The following is a 21,918-nucleotide window of genomic DNA, read 5'->3' as shown; positions in this document are numbered from 1 at the left end:
ATCGTCCAATCGAATTCCTCTTTAAACATTTTGGATCGCCTAATTCTCAATCTCGACTTTGCCTCGAATTTTTCACACAGTAGTACACCTCGACCAGGAGTTACCTCGATCGTCTTCGGTTAGCGTGCTTCTTTTATGCTGTGAGGTGACGTCACAATTCAGCTAGGTTACTCCCCTTACTTACATACTTAGTTTTTCTAACATTAAATTTTTTTCTGGCAGCTTCAATTCTCCGACGAAAATCTTATAAACCGTTTACAAAGCATTTAGAACAATTTTCTGAAATATTTTATGATGGTTCACTAAGTATTTCTTTTCTAGTAAGTGTTGGGTTACCCCCCTCCATTTTTTTTTCTTGCAGACTGTTTATTTTTGCTAGGCAGCGCAAGTGCGCGTGATTTTTCCTATGGCGCTCGTTCTTTCGTGAGTTGGTTTATTATCTTCTTTTTTGGTTACTAAGAAGAGAGTAGTGGGGAACCTTCATCCTAACTAAACATAAGCCCCGAACAAAATATAATAAAACCATAAATAATAGTAAAATAAAAATAAAGCTCGGACTCAGTTCCTTACACAGTAATAAAGATATTTTTATTAAACATTCCCCATCAGTGCATGCTGAATGTCGACATTTGCCGGTGTAAGTGAGAAATAATGATATTTCGCAAATATTTCCTACATACACAAAACAACTATTTGAATGCTGACATTCACCGGAAAGTCTCAACATTTGCCAGATATCGGTCTTTTACAGTAACATATTTATGCTTTGTCAGGGAGATTTGTGAGATTAGCCAGGTGCCAAGGGGGCGATCCTGAATGACTAAATACTCAGCAACAGGTCGGTGAGACCCGATCTCGTTGTCTTTTGGATGGCTGTACGAAAAAATTATCGGCGGAATTGCAAGATCTATCTGACGTCAGGATGCTGACAACATTAGATAGAGCTAAACACATCCAAACCCACAAATTGTAACTAAAAGATGAATAGAAAGGTCCAAAATTATCGAGTTGGGAGGTCGCGAACAAGTCGATAAGAGCCCAAAAATTGATAGGGACAGGTTGTCAGTTTAAAGATAAAAAGATAAGTTCAATATAAACGTCGAAATTTAAGAGTAGGCAAAGATACGAAAGATACATCTACAGAAATACGGAATATACATCTAACGCCACACGACAAAATATCTATGCGCTCCGTTCGCGTTCTATCTGGTATTCGCTCTTGAGAAACAGTTCACAGAAATACCTCAGAGAGAGATGTGGTTCTTTGTCTTGTAGAGGTTGATCCATGATAGAGATGTTTCCCATTCTATGGGAAAATCCGAAGACTGTTCTGGATATGACGAGACGAAAGTATTTTCCATCGTTCGTAGAGTTTGTCTTGTGATTGCCGTTTTGGGAATAGCTGCTGGAAACTGAATGGCTGTCGCCAGTGTGTATCTGTCTAGGCTGGTCCACCCGGACTTAAGTTCTCGCCTCCCTTCTATCGATTTAGCTTGGGAAAGAGTCAGGTTGTTTGGCGATGCATCTGCAGGTGTGCGGTCAGAGGTGTACGCCATGAAATGACGTAAAACTGTCATTATATGGCGTTGTCTTGACCGTACTTGGTTGGAAACTTGTACGCTTCTTTCTATTCATACATCGACAATCGACTTTCTCCACCTTTAACACTAAGTTGGTTATCGTTTAGTACTCGCATCAGTGGCAAAGCGTAGTGGGGGCGGCAGGGGCGTCCCGCCCCGGGCGGCACTTTAAGGAAGCAACGAAATTTCACAAAAAATAATAATGATACCTAAATAAGGAAACGGCAAAATTTTCCTCCACCCCGGGCAGCTGACACCCACGCTACGCCACTGACTCGCATGTTTTATTTCTCAGCCAGTTGTTGATAGTACCGATGATATTCAATCCTTTTTTTCTTCGATGTTTTCTTTGTGATCGCAACGAAGAAATAGATTGAAATTTTTCTAAATTTTACACGAAATTACGGCTCGATTTTCACAGCAACTAGAAATTTTTAGTTATTCTTAACCTCTTAACAGTGAGCGACATATATATACGTCAAAGGCGATAGTGTGGCAGTGGTGAGCGACGTATGTATCCGCAAAAATTTTATATAAAATACCTGGACCATTTTGTGAAGTTGTAGAACTTTCACAAGTAGTTGGATTTGTTAACTTTGTTTCGGAATATTCTTTAGTTGTCGAAAAATTACAATGAAAAAAAAAATTAAATTAAACATGAAATTTTAGACGGCCATCTATCGACATAAGTCAAATTTAAACCTCCGCCATCATCTGCTTGGTTAAAAAAATTAATATTCCTAATTGGCTGAAGTCAGAAAAAAGTAGGTGTGACTTCTGTAAATGACGCTATCGCGAGAGCACCGATACAACTCGAAAAAGTAAACAACTTACGTCATTATCTTAACGGCCCTTGTCTGACCTACTTTTTGTAAAATCAACATTAAAGTAACACATAGTAATTTATAGTAAAACGGTCATCTCTAATATTGATAGTACTTTGTAAAGCTTAAATTTCAATTTAATAAGTATTATTTAGTTCGGAAACATAAAAAAATACATCGTTATATAGGAAAATTATATAAAACTTTAGTTTTTAGTATAATACAATTTACAAAATCAAAAGTTCGTATATCGTAATATTACGAAAAAACTAGATCGAAGAACATACAAAGTCAACTAATTTACTTACATTCAGTTCATTATACAACTGACGATATGCTTGCCTTCATCAGTTTCTTCAAACAGAATTCGAAAACTTCAATTAATCTTATAAATAATTTAAGCGCCATTACGATTCGAATGATGTATTATTATATCAAGCTAAATTTTACATAATTTATAATTGTGATTACAAATATAACTGATGAACATTTTCGATACAGACACTAAGCCATAATTATTAAAACAAAATTTTTAAAGCATAAATTTTTCTAACATTTTTTGATCAAGTAATACGTAACAATAATTTTATCTATTAGTCTTGCCATATTCTACTTTCTATATTCACATCCATTTAGTTTCATCTAATTACACCTGAAATGTAAAAAATCTACCAACAAATTATTTTGCTAATAAAGGGACTACTTTCTAATTGAACTTTGTATTCTTCTTTGATGTAGTTCTACATTATAGCACTAAATTAGTAGATATGTCTAAACAACACGCTTATAAACACTAAAAACCATAAATGTTTCGAAATTAGAACTAGATAATTATATGCACAAATAAATTAGTACACCTATAATACATGCCTTCATTTATACCCAAACAAAGATCAGTTCTCGCTAATTGTCGAAAATAAACTAATTTCAACTTTTCTTTCTGTAAAGTAGCATATTCTGAAAAACAAATTCTATATTCAGAGTAAATTTCCACCTTTTATCCGTTAAAAACAACGCAAAATGTATGGATCCACGTAATAAAAATTTATCACAGTGAAGTTCAAAAAAAACGAGAAACAACACACACACAAAACCACAGTCTACAAATATCTGCCACAAACTGATTCATATAGGATAATCCTGTGAAAAACTTCGTTACGTGACAAAAAAATTTTTGAATAAACGGTAACAGTTTTATTAAAGTATATTAAAAATATATAATAGTATATATAATATATAATAGTATATTAAATAAATAATTATAAAAATGTATTATATATATAATATATAAATATATAATATTGATATATAAAAAGTAATATAAAAGTATATTAAAAATTCTTTTATGAAACCCGATGAATTTAATTAATAAACAGTAAGTAAATTTGTTTAATATAAGATAATAATTTACCATTATAATTATGCAAATTAGATATAAAATAGATCACTGCGCTAAATCTCCCGCGAATAACCGAGTAGTCTTCGTTGCCGCTTATCAGTGGTGACCAGACCCTGAACACTGCGAGTTCGGTCGTGGGTTCGCGTCGCGACTCGGACAGGCTGGCTGCCAGGAGTTTTCCGGGTTTTCTCCTAGCCAATAACGACTGAATAGGAGGCCAGTTCCCCATAAAAGTCCTCCTGGAAGGCACTGTTTCCCCCGCGTACGCTGAGGCCGTGCAATAAACGGCTGGCTCATCGGTCGCGAAGCGACCTATCACTGCTCATCAGAGGAAAGGTGTCCAGGCTAAAACCTACATATAAACCAGAATGGAGAACAAATAGAATAAAATGGAATAGAATCTCCCGCGAATCATAACCGACGACTATAACGTCATGTGACATTGAAGCTTTTCCTGCTAAACAAAAATTTTATTAAATTATTTTATTAATCCAGTCAAATTTAAATAATAAAAAATGTCTAAATCTGTTTAATAAAAATTATCAAAAATATTATTACAAATATGCAAATTAGTAATGAGATAGATCATACGGAAAACTCTTGCAAAGATAAAAATAGCTTTCGGTCATGTGATCACCAAGAAATATGAAGAAATACATCTAAAATTTAAAGTTTGTGTACAAATTAATAAATTTTTACTAATCTCATCGTTTAAACTTTAATGATTCTGTACAAATTAGTAAATTGTAACAAATTTCATCTAAGACAACAGAATAATTTTCAGCTTATATAAATTCTACAATAAATGATTATTTCTTCGAAGAAAGTCGATATACACGAATAAATAATAATTATCTAATAATGCTTTTATCCATTTTAAGTTGATATTTTAAATATTAAGCCATTTAATTTTTGTGGCTTTTATAATTTAGAGTTTTTGAGTATTTTACTGTGAAATTCAATTTAGTAAACAGAAACACAGATAAGCTAATAAATATAAACAGCACAATACAATAATTTGTACATAAATTGAGTGCAAATACAGAAAAAAAACGAATTATATGAAAGATGCGACAAACAAGCTTACATCCCCAGAACAAAGCTTATAATCTGTTGTCATTTTCAGCCTGTTTCTACTTCGACTGTTTTATGTTGGTAAAAAGTTAATATTTAAAGATAAAAGTTCATGTTCTTAGCGAAGAAATGTAAAAGTATCGAAATAAAACATTCACACACAAAAATATTCATGTGTCAAAACTACAAATGTATAAATTTTTTTGATTTTTGAAATAATATCATGAGAAAAACAATAAATATATGGAATCCGGGCCAAAAACAATTTTTTTCTCAAATAAATTATTGATTAAACAGGTTTATTTAGAAAATTCAATCGCGAATAACTGACGTTAAATATACAGAAGGTGCAGTATCTTTTTATGTGAAAATATCTGTTTACAAATTAACAGAATTTTTAGTTTTTTATACACATTATTATGCTATAATCTAGAAAAATATGTTTAATAATACACAAGACATACTACAGAAAGGGTAAGAAAGGAACGTCAGTCATTGTGATCTAATGTATTATTGAAAGTTTCATTCATCTAAAAAAATAATTTTATCAAGATACATTTCTATAGAAGAAAATTGTCGATATTTCACGTAAATATAAGTAAATGTTATTATAATCTAGATAAAAACATATTTTTTTTTCCACGCATGGTTTCTTTCCTCCCCTCTTACTCTTACACTTGAAACATTCCATTTCATAATTTGATGTAATAATAACGTTTAAAATGACTTTTAAATAAAATAGTAAAATTTAAAGTAGGTTAATATATAATTGTCATGGGTATCAGGTGTATTCAAAATAAAGTAATAATGGATATAGTAATTCTTTGTCACATGCTCCACATGTTAAAGTTTGCAGCTGTAATTGAAGGTAACATATAAAAAAAAATGTTTATAATATTAATAGTTATAAAAGGTATTTTCTTTTTACTTAGAAAAACAAAATAAGACAGAAGAAACAGACAATCACACGGTATGTCTATCCAGGACATTTTAAAATTCATTACAAATTTCTAATGTCGATATACATGAATATTTTTGTGTGTGTGAATATAATATTTCGATACTTTTATCGTTTCTTTACTTAAGAACATGTACTTTTCATCAAAATATTAACTTTTTACCAACATAAAACAGTCGAAGTAGAAACAGGCTGAAAATGACAACAGATTATAAGCTCTGTTCTGGGGATGTTAAGCTTGTTTGTCGCATCTTTCATATAATTTCGTTTTTTTCTGTATTTACACTCAATTTACGAAAAATTATTGTATTGTGCTGTTTATATTTAATAGCTTATCTGTGTTTCTGTTTACTAAATTGAATTTCACAGTAAAATCACTTGGAAACTCTAAATTATAAATGCTTAATTAAAAATAATAGATGGCTTAATTTTTACAATATCTGCGATGTAAGCTGAAAAATTTAATTTTAAACATATTTCTTTATATTTCTTGGTGTTAGCTTTAGGTCACGTGATCAACTTGGGGGTTAATTTTTTACAGTGATCTTTGTCATATCTCATTCGCATATTAGTGATAGATACATTAGTAATCTTTATTAAACAGATCTAGACATTTTATATTATTTAAATTTGACTGAATTAGTAAAATAATTATATAAAATTTTTAGTGTTTTGCAAAAAAGCTTCAATCCACTTAACGATAACTAGTAATCTGATGTTTCGCGGGAGATTTTGCGCAATGATTTATTTTATATCTATTTTGCATAGTTATAATGGTAAATTATTTAATCTTTATTAAACAGATTAAATTATTGTGTATTAATTAAATTCGTCGATTTATATGGAAGAATTTTTTAAAACTTTTAGCGTTTATTCAGAAACTTATCATCAGGTGATGATGACATTGGACAAGAGCACTTTCATTTTGTCTATTGTATGTAATCAGATTGCGCCAGAATTCGTTAAGCGCAGTTTGGTGTTTGTATATTCTCATTATTTTTCGAAGTTCACTGCAATAAATTTTTATTACGTGGATTGATACATTCTGCGTTGATTTGCGTTAATTTTAATGGATATTTTAAGGCATAAAGTTTAGTGTGAATTCATTTCAAATTCAGAAAAATAAGTGGAAAATAATTTATTTTTCGATTATTAGCGAGAACTGATTTTTGGATATAATACTTGGATATAAGTGGAGGTATGTATTATTAGTCTAATTTATTTGTGCATATAATTATCTAGATCTAGTTCCGAAACATTTATGTTTATGAGTGTTTATAAGCGTGTTATTTAGACATGTCTACCAATTTAGTGATAAAACGTAAAACTAGATCAAAGACTTTTTGGAGAATTTTAAAAGAACTTATACTTTAACAATTTGTATCGGTTATTATGGTTAGTGTTCATGTGTATCGTTGTACTGTAAATTACTTTGTTTTACTATGTTAGAGAAAGTAGGCAACACATTGGATTGCCGACTGTTTATTTTGACAGAGTGAAGCAGACTCTCTCAGTGAAATGTGTTTTAGGGAAGTTATGCCTTATTTTACTGATGAATGCCAATGATGAATATTGTTTTGAAAACTGAATATCGGTTAATGACAATAACATATGTAATAAATCTGAAGATGAATATAAAAATACTTCTACATTTTTTTATTGTTTTGTTGTTTCTTAAAGTTCGATTTATTTAAATTTATTATATGCAAAGTAAGATTATTTACCAAATGATAATATTTTAAACTACTAATATTTCGGTGTAAATTTGAACAACGAATTTTAAAATTTTAAATAAAAGATATAATGAACTTTTCTTTTATTTACAATGATTACGTCACTTCTACAGAAAGTAGAACACGAGACGACTTTCATACACATTTCAGTCCAAAAAGAAAAGTCGCCAGGCGTCGTAGTTGTAAACATAACAACCTTTACGTCATCTATTGTTCTGGATTAAATTCGTTAACTGTAAATTACATTTTCTTGAATTTGACTCGCAGGTTGGAAAAAATCGTCACGACTTAAATGCCTGAAACATTAAAAAATTATATAAAATCGAAAATAAATTTAAAATTTTTGAAAAAATCGTATCAGATGGAAAATCACACAATAATTTAACATAAAGTTGAAAAAAAAGATTTTAGCAAAAAATTACCGCGAAAAAAATTCACATATAAAAAAATTATGTGACAAAAAGAAAGATTATTTCTTTACTAGTCGTAACTGTTTGAAATTTTTTTTCCTAACTGGAAACGAGAAAAACGTGTAGGAAAATTTTTTAAAAATTTACCGCGCTTCTTCTCTAAAAGTAAGTGGTAGCGCCACGTCTGATTGTCCCACTGTTAAGAGGGTAAGTTTTTATTTATTCTTTTTATATATAAACAGTATATACAAAACAATTCTGATACTACAGCGTAATCAGTTCATACAGGAAACATGTTACCCATTGTGTAAGAAGTACATTTGTTGTCTTTCGTTTGTCAGAAATGCATTTCGGGCATGTTTCTTATCAGTCTGACAAAGAATATAGACATGAAATGTAATCAACAAGCAATAATACAGTATAATTAAATGAATTCACATATAACCCAATCAATAAAATGATTGAAGATATAAACGTAAAAATAATCATTTCAGTTCTGAGGAAATAGGAACGATTATTGAAACTAGTAAAAATATTACACATTTCAACTCCACAGAAACAGCATGGTCTGTACAATTATTGTTATTTCATCAGAAATTAAAATTCTATTTTTACTTTCCTGGCTGTATTATATATAACAGAAAAGATACGACCATTTTTCAAAAATGACCTGTCAAGAGTTTTAGTTTCGGACGCAGGAACCCTGAAATATCGAGAAATTCGAAAAATTCGGGTGGTTTTCTTGTATGTATAGAAATATTGTGTGTGGAAGATTCGACTTTACACTATTCACACTATTTAACTTATATGCTGAATATTTCCGAAATTTTGCAAAAAGATATTCAGGAAAATATGATATTTAATTTTGTTTATTATAAGTCGACGGAGTGGAAAGATACAGTGGTTCCGTAAGTCAAGATGGGTCGGAGTAAATGACGATTTTACTGGTTATTCGCATTTTAAATTATTTCATAAAACACATTCCTAACCTGAAAACCGGCATTTTGCCAAAATAATTAACTATAAAAGATTTTTAAAATAAATTATCACATTAGCTGACATTACACTCAATTATAAATGTTGTTACCGAGAATCTTAGGGAATTTGTGGGTAAAGTTTTCAATTCTGCATTTTGACTTTTCTCTACTGACATAAAATACTTGTAGAGCAAAAAAAAATGTTTTTCTTTTATGTGAATATGATTTAGTCTGATGACACGAATAAATAAACGAATGAAATATTAATTTCCTGTAAAGTATCTCAAGTAACACATTTCGTCTGTTTGAATTTAATATAGACAGGTGTTCTTCGTTTAAAAGTCAAGTAAATACGTATATTATAATAATTGCTGTAATATTAATTGTTCTTATTTCATTAATGTTCGACAGAATATAATTAGTAGCAGATCGCTAATTTTCAGACAGTGACAAAGATTATTGAACAATGTTTTAATACACATAATGAAAAATTAATAATATAAATGCAAAGCACTCTGACTAATGCAAGATAACGAAGCAGTTGACAGTTTAGTTCGAAGAAATTTTAAACATTCCAGTAGATTTTCATTGAAAGCAGTTTTGATTAAGCTAAACATATTCCGCTTTAAAATAAGTTTGTACTTCTGTAATCCATCAAATGCATTTTGTGGTTATTTGAATTTACAGAAAAACATTTCTTAATATGAACAGAAAAAACTATTGAACATTTAAAGTGATGTTTAAATGATAAACTTACAAACAATAATATTTAAAATTAAAAAACGATAATAACTTGTTTTGTAGGGATATCTTCTAGACAAAAAGAATGAAACATTTGTTCGGAGATATATTGACCTGTTAACAGATGGTCTTCTTTCTACGTAAGTTTTCTTTCATACAGTTTACGTAAATCATATTAGATGTGTTAAATACCTTCTGTTTGTTTCCTTTAAGGATGGAATTAAAAGATTTCATAAACGAGGTAATAAATCTATATGCAGCAGTTATTCTTTCTTACTATGTATTTCAATAATTTAATGTTATTCAATAGGCAGACTTCACCGTTGGCGATTATATCACAGAAAAATACTTCTCTTATTCTTCATCGATAAATCCTATTCCAACTACATTTGCAATACGTGCAGCAAGACCTTTAGATAAAGCCTTTATCTTGGTAAAACCTTTCGATGTAATGGTAATGTTTCAAAAATTATTATTTTCTCTATATATTAAACTTCACTATACGTGTCGAAATTTACATAGGGAAATATTAAATATTTGATAACGTATCAGATTCACTGGTCGGTAGTATAAATCAATGCAGCACTTTAGCCAATGTGCCAAGAAAAATACGTTTCCATTGAAATATTTATAGTTTATTTATTATATAAATATGAAGATCTTAAGGTAGTAAGTATTGTTGCTGTGTATTCTAATTCTGTGTTTACCGTCCTTGTAATCCAAAAAATAATTCTGGTAGACAATCATACAGCAATGGTTAGGAAAATTTTCGTTTATTTAATCAAATGCATTTCGGGTTGGTTTATCTCCCAACCCCTCTTCAGTGCTGTCAAAGAATACAAAATATAGTAAGGTTTCCGACAATATTAAACATCACGTAAATTAGAATACAACAACATAACACTTACATATCATATGTTGGTACATTTTTAAAAATATTTTTCTATATTTTAACACATAAGTGTATGACATTCTCTATAATATAAATTTTTTTTGTGATTTAATACAATTTGATAAAAAATATGTACAGTTATTCAATTTAGATTATTTATATAAAAACTTACATTTGCAGTAAAAGTGCATTGTTCCTAATGAGGGTGAAGATGAGTAAAAACTAAAAAGGCACGCGTTTATCCGGTTTTGACCGTGTCACAGTTTACTTACAAGTGCTGTAATGTTATCCAATACATTCTTGGCAATCCGAACGAAATATAGAAAAATATTTTTAAAAATGTATTAACATATAATATGTAAGTTTTATGTTGTTGTATTCTAATTTACGTGATGTTTAATATTGTCGGAAACCTTACTATATTTTATATTCTTTGACAGCACTAAAGAGGGGTTGGGAAATAAACCAACCCGAAATGCATTTGATTAAATAAACGAAAATTTTCCTAACCATTGCTGTATGATCGTCTACCAGAATCATTTTTTGGCTTACAAGGACGGTACACACAGAATATGAAGATCTTTTTTATCAACGTGAGAAATAATAGAAGAAAAGTAGAAAAACCACGCAGCCAGAATGTTGGCGAAGCACAAACTCGCATCTAACTACAAGAGTTCAGTAGTGTCATCTATACGGCCACTGCTATTACAAATGGATGCGAAATATATCAAAATGAAACGTATAAAAAATGCCAATTTCTTAATTAGAGCAAAGATTTCTACGATTTTCCTTTTTATAATTTTAAAACTTCATAAAAATAACATACTTTAGGACCTCTCAACAACGGCGATTCAAAAGAACTTGGAAATTTTGTATAAAGTGGTCTTTGTTTGGAGGTTATTTTATATACAGGAGAACACTGCAGAACAATTAACTTCAATTTGCAGATGATCGTTATTGCAGGTTTCACTGTATTATAAAAAATATCCTAATTTAAATAATACAAAATAATTATGAAAATTTGTATTTCAGATTTGGATTTGTATTCCTTTTTCTTTCATTGTCATTTTGATAACTTCGTATAAAATAATGAAAAAAGAAATTAAGTATAATAACAAGGAAATGCCAAATTTTTCCAAATTATTTTGGATTCTATTGAGAAACTTTCTTCGACAAGGTGAGTATTATTATTCTGTGCACGACTTCAATTTCCATAGAAAAAATATATAACGAAAATGTGTATGAGCAATGAATTCTGATGTCATGATTTATAATAATTGGAGATGATAATTAGTGTCATAAGTTTAGTACTTCTTTTCGTCTTCCGACTTGTTCGCGCTTTCCTCTGGCTCAACAGTCGTCTGCTTTGTTTCCTGATGTTCTTTTTCCCGCCTTTTTTCTCTCCACTTGACTCCCTCTACTGGCCTCTTTCGTCTCTTCTTCTCGGCAGATGGCTCCCCACGGGATTCTGCTCTCCACATAACTATGTTTACATCTGTTCGTTTATAAGTCTTTGTTTAGTTTCCTTAATTTCTTAGGAAAAATTTACAAAATAGTTGGCTTGTATTTACGAAAAAAAAAGATTATGTTAGTAAATTTGACATTTTTAGAGTTTTCCCAGCATAATTGCTGTGACCGTTTACATATGACAATGACAAAAAATTGTATACTCATTTAATAAGAAATTGATAATTTCCGATACTAAAACGTATTTATTCCTCTCGTAAGTAGTTAACTATTATTTCAGTTAATTATTTTTTTCAGATACAGAGGGAGATCGCTATTTTCTCATAACGTTTCGTATCCTGATTGGCTCTTGGATCCTGATTTCATTTGTCCTGACATCAGGATACGTCGACACTTTGCCATCGTTCATGCTTAATCCTGGAACCGAAACCATTCCTCAGACATTTCAGGAATTAGCTCAATCAATCAAAGATGGACGATATAATATCACTTTATTCGAACATAGTCATGAACATTATTACTTTTATACTTTTATGAACGATGTACTACAGGTAAGTGTCATTCTGTTAAAAAAGATTTTAGTTTTAAATTAAAAAAAAAGAAAAGTATTAAAAAATATCGTTTAATATGATATTGGGTGTGAATTTAGTATTAAAATTTAAAAAAAATTGTATAATAACATCAATTACATTACTATCAATTGTCAATATTGCAGAACCGGAAACATGACAACACTTTTTCTGATATAATAAGTAAAGGTTTAAAATGTTCGTTTCCTCCGGAATTGTTATACACTTTAGAGAAAGTGAGATTTACATTTCTATTCTGCTGAAAAACAGACTTTACTCCTCGCTATAATCAAAATAATTTCCTAGTCTATTAGCTTTGCCATTATAATTTACAAAATGAAATGCCTATTAATAATTTTTGAGAAATTCAGATCAGCATTGAAATAATTTAGGCGGTTAAATTGAAGAAAATTGATCGTGAGTGTAAATCATATTTAACAGTATTATTATTAGAACAAATAATTCAGATATTTCTGCATAATATCATTAAACGTGGTAGATGCTACATGTAAAGTTGAATCCCTTAATTTGAATTATAACACATAATATTGTTTTTATTTTTGTATTTATTAGAGTATCAATACTCTAGCTAAATAGTCGTACATTTAGCTAGAGTAAATATTCTAGCTAAATGTACGCCTACAAAAACATCGTTGCTATGAATCCCTTATACAATTAACGAGCAAATGAAATGATTATAATATGTTGAAAATAGTTATAATTAAATATATAATGTTATAATGTTATAATTATATAATATAATGTTATAATTAAATATGTTTATACATAAATTCTGGTGCACTACGAATTTGCAACTGTACGTTACATCCTTTATAAAAAATATTAAAGTTGCGTGTGTATATTAATTTACATTAATTTCATTTATTCGTATGTTTTTAGACGAACGACAATAGGAAAATAATTAAAAATGATGTCATCAAAACTTTTTATGAAAACGTTCAAAAGGTTTATGAAGAACCATTAGAGATAGTAGTGCATTATGAAGAGGGTAATGAAGAACCAATAAAGATGGTATTAAATAATGAACGGGTTCAAAGATATGACGACGTGTTTAAAAAATCAATTGAAAAAGTACTTGATGGAACTCACGCCGTGCTAGCATCAAAACAGAAAATCGAATTGAGCCTGACTATCTGGCAAAAAGAACAGGTCTTCATCTCAGAAGACATACTTTTTACGAGATTTGAATTAATACAAATTAACATGATCAAAATGAATTATGCTGAAGAAATCTCTAAAACGTAAGTATACAGAATGTATTTGTTATAATTTTCCAGTGGACAATGCCACTGAACATTACAGTACTAGTTATGGTCTCTCTGTAGAAAGAATCGACTAGCAATAAACGTCAGACGACACGTCATTTTAGCCAAATTAAACTAATTAGTATAATTTTGTATAATGTTAGCGCGTAAGTTCAATATATTTGGTATAATATGTAGAATTAATGTTATTATACCTCACAATAATTTACCTTATATAATAATATATATAATTTACCAATACCTTACAATAATTTCGAAGGAGAATGTGTCTTGCAAATGGCCACCGCCTATGAGTTAGTCGTGGTCAACACTTATTTTGATAAATGTGAAGAACATTTAATAACTTACAAGAGCAGGGATCATAAAACACAAATAGACTACCTATTAACAAGACGGACTACTCTAAAAGAGATTAAGGAGTGTAAAGTGATACCAGGAGAAGACTTGACTAGTCAGCATAGACTTTTAGTAATGGAATTAAAGATTGATCTTAATAGGATTAAGTATAAAGATAAACTGATACCTAAAATTAAATGGTGGTTGTTAAAAGGAGAAAGGGCAATAAAGTTTAGAGAAAAAGTAATAAGTGTTATTAATCGGAACACGAAGTGCGATGACTCGGTAGATGAATGGTGGACACAGGTGGCCAGGGAAATACGAAGGATTGCAAAGGAACTTCTGGGAGAAACTAAGCCAGCTAGGAAAATAGAGAAGGAGGTATGGTGGTGGAATGAAGAAGTAAAGAAAGCTATAAGAGAGAAAAAAGATGCTTTTAAAAGTTGGCAGAAGGAGAAAGGAGATAATAAGGTAAGGGAAAAGAAAAGAGTGGTCAATGTGCAGATGAAAAAGAAGGCGAAGAAAGTGGTTGCCACAGCTAAGGCGCAAGCCCAGGACGAAATGTATAGATCACTCACGGGAAAAGAGGGTAGAAAGCCATATATAGACTTGCAAAAATGAGAGGCAGAGGGAGTAAAGATATGTCCTATATCAAGTGTATAAAGGACACAAATGGCAAAGTGTTAACTAAAAATGAAGAAATTAAGGCCCAGTGGAAAACATACTCGAAAGACCTTATGAACGTGGAGAATGACAGACAAACTAACACTGAAAATGTAGAGCCAAATATTGGCCTAGTAGGCATGGTAGAGAAAGGGGAGGTAAAGCTGGCATTGAATAAAATGAAAAATGGGAAATCAGTGGGCCCGGATCAGATACCAAATGAGGTATGGAAAGTCCTAGGAGAGGAGGGAACAGACTGGTTAACAGAGCTGTTTAACAAAATACTGTTAGAGGGAACTATACCCAATGAATGAAGAAAAAGCTATTTAGTACCCATCTGGAAAGAAAAAGGGGATGTGCAGGAATGTAATAATTATAGGGGGAATAAAACTATTGGCTCACACAATGAAACTTTTTGAAAGGGTAATTGAACGAAGGATTAGAGAGGAAACTAGTGTCACTGAAGGCCAGTTTGGATTTATGCCTAGGAGGAGTACTACAGACGACATATTCGTGGTGAGACAGGTGATGGAAAAGTACCGATCTGTGAGGAAAAACCTGCATATGGTGTTCATAGACTTGGAAAAAGCGTATGACAGAGTCCCAAGAGAAGTTTTTTGGTGGTCACTTAGGAAGAAAGGCGTGCCGCTTCAATACATTGCAACAATTGAAGATATGTACTATAGGGCCAGCACGCAGGTTAGAACTGCAGCCGGATTGACGGACATGTTTGAAGTAAGAGTGGGATTACATCAGGGGTCAGCACTCAGCCCATACCTCTTCCTATTTGTTATGGAGGCGATAACATCTGCTGTACAAGAGGACGTACCCTGGTGTGTGCTGTTTGCAGATGACATAGTTCTCATTGATGAGGACAGGGAAGGAACTAAACAAATGGCAACATGTGCTGGAAAATGAAGGACTAAAAATCAGCCAAATCAAGACAGAGTATATGTTCTGTAACTTTGACGGTCTCCCTGGTACTGGTTCATTAAAACTAAATGGAAGACCATTGCCAGAGAGTACTGAATTCTGCTATTTAGGATCACTGTTGCAGAAAGATGGCAACATTGATAGGGAGACTACTAGAAGGATCAATGCAGGGTGGTTAAAGTGGAAACAGGTGACAGGAATTACTTGTGACAAACGCATGCCACTTAAAGTAAGAGGGCTAATATATAAAACTGTCATCAGACCCGTGCTTATGTATGGGTGCCAGTGCTGGCCAACGACAGCCACCGACGAGAAGCGATTGCATGTGGCGGAGATGCGTATGCTGAGGTGGATGTGCAGGGTCACAAGGATGGATAGGATTAAAAATGACTACATTAGAGGAAGTCTAAAAGTAGCATCTATCTCAGAAAAAATAAAAAGCCATAGACTGACATGGTTTGGACATTTGGTGAGAAGGAATGAGGAACATGTAACAAAAAAGGCACTAAATATGAAAGTACAGGGAGATAGAGGTAGAGGAAGACCTAAGAAGAGGTGGATTGAGTGTGTAAATACGGATATGATGGACTGGGGAGTGGACGAAGAAACAGTTAGAGATAGACTAACGTGGCGCAAATTGACATTCCGGGCTGACTCCAAATAATCTGGGATATAGGCCAGGACAAAGAAGAAGAGTAATAACTGAAGATAATCATAAATATCACAATTGCTACAGCGAACTACGTGGTATTGCAAAACAAAAATGTGAAGCTTCCATAACACTTTAGAATGGGATGACATATTTAAGAAATGAGGAAAAAACTGGAAGTAACTTGCCACAACTATGCGATCAATATCTGATATTTAATACTTAATACGAAAGTTGTATTGTTAATTCGTGGATATGTTACCCTAAAAGCTCGAAAGTTTCGAAAATTGTTCCATTTTGTAAAATACCTAGGCCAGTGATTCTCAAAGTGAGGGGTAGCGACCCCGAAGTGGGTTGTAAAAAATATTTGGGTGGTCGCTGAAAAATTGATGCCAGATCAATTTTTTCAAATATTTTATAAAATTACTATGGATTCATATTTAAAAATAATAGAAATAAAAAAATATATAAAATAATTTTTACTTAAATAAATTGCGCATATAAATAATAAAAACAATATAAATATTTATTTAATAAAATAAGACATAGTCGCTCTGGAAACATTTTTTACTTTCCTAGATGATCTCCATTTTTTCTTTTGTTCTAGAACAATTTTTCTTATAGATGACCGGACCTTTCTTTAGAGGCTACTCAGCCATCCAATATTTAAAAAAAGTTCTTTAAAAACAAGGTTAATCCAATTAAAATTATAAAAAATAATTTCTTAAAAATTGGGAAATGGGATCTTACGACGTCCTTTCTTACATCCATGTCCATTCGGGAGTTCGGGCCTTTATCCACCCAAAAATGCGCTGGAAAATGTAGATTTTTTGACTCGATCCCTCTGGCGACGATTTTTCATTTTAAGTTTTTCGAAGTTCGTCGGATGTTAAATTTTTATTTAATAAAACTTTAATAAAACTTCGGAAAAACTTTTAAAATTGAAAAATCGTCGCCAGAGGGATCGAGTCAAAAAATCTACATTTTCCAGCGCATTTTTGAGTGGATAAAGGCCCGAACTTCCCGAATGGACATGGATGTAAGAAAGGACGTCGTAAGATCCCATTTCCCAATTTTTAAGAAATTATTTTTTATAATTTTAATTGGATTAACCTTGTTTTTAAAGAACTTTTTTTAAATATTGGATGGCTGAGTAGCCTCTAAAGAAAGGTCCGGTCATCTATAAGAAAAATTGTTCTAGAACAAAAGAAAAAATGGAGATCATCTAGGAAAGTAAAAAATGTTTCCAGAGCGACTATGTCTTATTTTATTAAATAAAAATTTAACATCCGACGAACTTCGAAAAACTTAAAATGAAAAATCGTCGCCGGAGGGATCGAGTCAAAAAATTTACATTTTCCAGCGCATTTTTGAGTGGATAAAGGCCCGAACTCCCGAATGGACATGGATGTAAGAAAAGGACGTCGTAAGATCCCATTTCCCAATTTTTAAGAAATTATTTTTATAATTTTAATTGGATTAACCTTGTTTTTAAAGAACTTTTTTTAAATATTGGATGGCTGAGTAGCCTCTAAAGAAAGGTCCGGTCATCTATAAGAAAAATTGTTCTAGAACAAAAGAAAAAATGGAGATCATCTAGGAAAGTAAAAAATGTTTCCAGAGCGACTATGTCTTATTTTATTAAATAAAAATTTAACATCCGACGAACTTCGAAAAACTTAAAATGAAAAATCGTCGCCGGAGGGATCGAGTCAAAAAATTTACATTTTCCAGCGCATTTTTGAGTGGATAAAGGCCCGAACTCCCGAATGGACATGGATGTAAGAAAGGACGTCGTAAGATCCCATTTCCCAATTTTTAAGAAATTATTTTTATAATTTTAATTGGATTAACCTTGTTTTAAAGAACTTTTTTTAAATATTGGATGGCTGAGTAGCCTCTAAAGAAAGGTCCGGTCATCTATAAGAAAAATTGTTCTAGAACAAAAGAAAAAATGGAGATCATCTAGGAAAGTAAAAAATGTTTCCAGAGCGACTATGTCTTATTTTATTAAATAAAAATTTAACATCCGACGAACTTCGAAAAACTTAAAATGAAAAATCGTCGCCGAGAGGGATCGAGTCAAAAAATTTACATTTTCCAGCGCATTTTTGAGTGGATAAAGGCCCGAACTCCCGAATGGACATGGATGTAAGAAAGGACGTCGTAAGATCCCATTTCCCAATTTTTAAGAAATTATTTTTATAATTTTAATTGGATTAACCTTGTTTTTAAAGAACTTTTTTTAAATATTGGATGGCTGAGTAGCCTCTAAAGAAAGGTCCGGTCATCTATAAGAAAAATTGTTCTAGAACAAAAGAAAAAATGGAGATCATCTAGGAAAGTAAAAAATGTTTCCAGAGCGACTATGTCTTATTTTATTAAATAAAAATTTAACATCCGACGAACTTCGAAAAACTTAAAATGAAAAATCGTCGCCGGAGGGATCGAGTCAAAAAATCTTACATTTTCCAGCGCATTTTTGAGTGGATAAAGGCCCGAACTCCCGAATGGACATGGATGTAAGAAAGGACGTCGTAAGATCCCATTTCCCAATTTTTAAGAAATTATTTTTATAATTTTAATTGGATTAACCTTGTTTTTAAAGAACTTTTTTTAAATATTGGATGGCTGAGTAGCCTCTAAAGAAAGGTCCGGTCATCTATAAGAAAAATTGTTCTAGAACAAAAGAAAAAATGGAGATCATCTAGGAAAGTAAAAAATGTTTCCAGAGCGACTATGTCTTATTTTATTAAATAAAAATTTAACATCCGACGAACTTCGAAAAACTTAAAATGAAAAATCGTCGCCGGAGGGATCGAGTCAAAAAATTTACATTTTCCAGCGCATTTTTTGAGTGGATAAAGGCCCGAACTCCCGAATGGACATGGATGTAAGAAAGGACGTCGTAAGATCCCATTTCCCAATTTTTAAGAAATTATTTTTATAATTTTAATTGGATTAACCTTGTTTTTAAAGAACTTTTTTTAAATATTGGATGGCTGAGTAGCCTCTAAAGAAAGGTCCGGTCATCTATAAGAAAAATTGTTCTAGAACAAAAGAAAAAATGGAGATCATCTAGGAAAGTAAAAAATGTTTCCAGAGCGACTATGTCTTATTTTATTAAATAAAAATTTAACATCCGACGAACTTCGAAAAACTTAAAATGAAAAATCGTCGCCAGAGGGATCGAGTCAAAAAATCTACATTTTCCAGCGCATTTTTGAGTGGATAAAGGCCCGAACTCCCGAATGGACATGGATGTAAGAAAGGACGTCGTAAGATCCCATTTCCCAATTTTTAAGAAATTATTTTTATAATTTTAATTGGATTAACCTTGTTTTTAAAGAACTTTTTTTAAATATTGGATGGCTGAGTAGCCTCTAAAGAAAGGTCCGGTCATCTATAAGAAAAATTGTTCTAGAACAAAAGAAAAAATGGAGATCATCTAGGAAAGTAAAAAATGTTTCCAGAGCGACTATGTCTTATTTTATTAAATAAAAATTTAACATCCGACGAACTTCGAAAAAAAAAAAATATAAATATTTATAAATTTGTGCGCTATTCGGGAATCTCCCGTGTTACGACTTTCCGCCTAAACTAATGATAGAACAGCGTTGTCATTTGGAACGGTGTTCACTAGCAGGGTTGTGTCTGTAGGCAAGTCGAGTTAGAAATACAGCAGAGTGTCGTTATCCGAAAACCGATCAACCGAAAGCGTTTCAGTCGGCAAATTTGAATTTCCGCTAGTGCTGTGGAGCTGTAATATTTAGCTATGTCTTGGGCTACTCCAATATTATTTTAGTTGGTATGCGTTTTTAGCTGGCAACACTGGCGTGACCATGAGAGGGTACTTCGGGACGCGCCAGTATTTGAACGAGACTTTTTTCCCATCGTAAGTTGTAAGATTTGCTTTTATTTTTGAGGACTGTATTGTGCTGAATCGGAACGTTTTGATACTTGATTAACTTCCGAAATACAATGTTTTTTTGTTTTTATATTTTTCAATATATTTATTTTGTCTGTGAAAAAAAAAATAATTAAAAAAAATCTATGTTAGTCTAAACATTGACAAAAATTTAACGCAAAGCGAAACGCAACGGAGAAAAATTTCAACATTGAATAGATTAATTAAACAAAAGAAATTAACTCCTCTTGAATTTAAATTACACCCTCTCTCCGGGATGTTTTACTACACATACTCATTCTTCAGAAGTCCTTTGAAATTTATAAGTGCAAAAGGGGGTCGCGGACCAAAAAGTTTGAGAAATACTGACCTAGGTAATGTGCAGATGATTTAAGTAATCTGCACATTACGTACTATGTAATTTGAGAAATGGAACAATTAACGAATTAACTTTAACGGATCACCCTAGTTTATTTGGAAATTAGCTAGGTAATGTACCCATTAACGGCTTTCGAGCTTTAACGGTAACATATAGATAATGAAATATTTATATCAATAATCCAAATGGACTGCATTATTCCTGGGTATATGCCAGAAATTCAATCCAGAACGTTCCACATATGCCAATCTCCGCAAATGTTCAAGTCTCATATGTAATGGCGTACATAAAAATTTTATAATATTTAGATAAAATTATAAAATATTGAAAACACGAAAATATCGAAGTTTTACTTTATTGACATTTCTAGGTTTTTAAAATAAAATTTATTTTTTAGCTTTTATCTTGCAGAAATTTCATCTAACGTCTAACTATGATTTACCTTACAATGTCATATTTAAAAATAATGATTAATACTTTATATTGTATATATATGATAAATAAAAAACACAGTTTCTCATCACTTCGCTAACATCATAACGTCTTTTTTTATGAGTAAAATATAAAAAGCAGTTTTTATTTTCATACTAAAATTAATTAACACCATATGAAACTAACATAATTATTAGATTATAATACAGTAATGAAATCATCTAAATTCATAAGTTATATGTAAGTTTCCTCTTTATTATGGGCTACTGTTTAGATGTCACACATTTACAATAAAACACGTGAATTTACATGTAGACATTCAAATGTTTTAGGTATAAAGGAGCGTTCAACTACTAGTGTTCGGTAGTTTTATCCACTCAATCACTGAATATTAGTAGAACTTTGTAAAACGGGGCACGCTCCAAGATATGAGGTATTGATTTTTATAAATTCTAATAAAAATTTATTTAATTTATAAAGAAAAATTAGTTTTTGGGGGTAATTTCTTTATGACAAATAATGAAAGAGCTAATATTTAAATGTTTAAAGATGAAAATAAATAATTGAAATTGCAATTCTTCATAATTTAAATTGTTAAATTGGAGTAATCACAAAGAATTTTTAGTAACTTTTTTATTTAATGCTTTCATTTAATACATAAACCGTACAACAGGTTTAACAATTTCATTGTGAAAATAGATTTTGAATA

At 31.2% G+C, this 21,918-nt stretch overlaps 1 protein-coding gene across 1 annotated transcript; it reads left to right on the top strand.

Annotated features, from left to right (window-relative positions):
* The first annotated feature begins 14,186 nt into the window (after positions 1–14,186).
* LOC136978137 (uncharacterized) lies at positions 14,187–14,867 on the top strand. Its single transcript, XM_067273795.1, has one exon. It carries the CDS (start codon positions 14,187–14,189, stop codon positions 14,865–14,867), a length of 681 nt encoding a protein of 226 aa, XP_067129896.1.
* The last annotated feature ends 7,051 nt before the right edge of the window (positions 14,868–21,918 follow it).

The sequence above is a fragment of the Centruroides vittatus genome, unplaced genomic scaffold, assembly GCF_030686945.1.
Source record: "Centruroides vittatus isolate TY-2023 unplaced genomic scaffold, ASM3068694v2 contig_499, whole genome shotgun sequence".
Classification (NCBI taxonomy): Eukaryota; Metazoa; Arthropoda; class Arachnida; order Scorpiones; family Buthidae; genus Centruroides; species Centruroides vittatus.
The sequence above is the reverse complement of the archived record's forward strand: the minus strand, read 5'-3'. Positions and strand labels throughout refer to the sequence as shown.

What these genes read in the sequence shown, in the direction of transcription:
- LOC136978137 (XM_067273795.1), top strand. Translation starts at nt 14,187, where the DNA reads ATGGCCACCGCCTATGAGTTAGTCGTGGTCAACACTTATTTTGATAAA.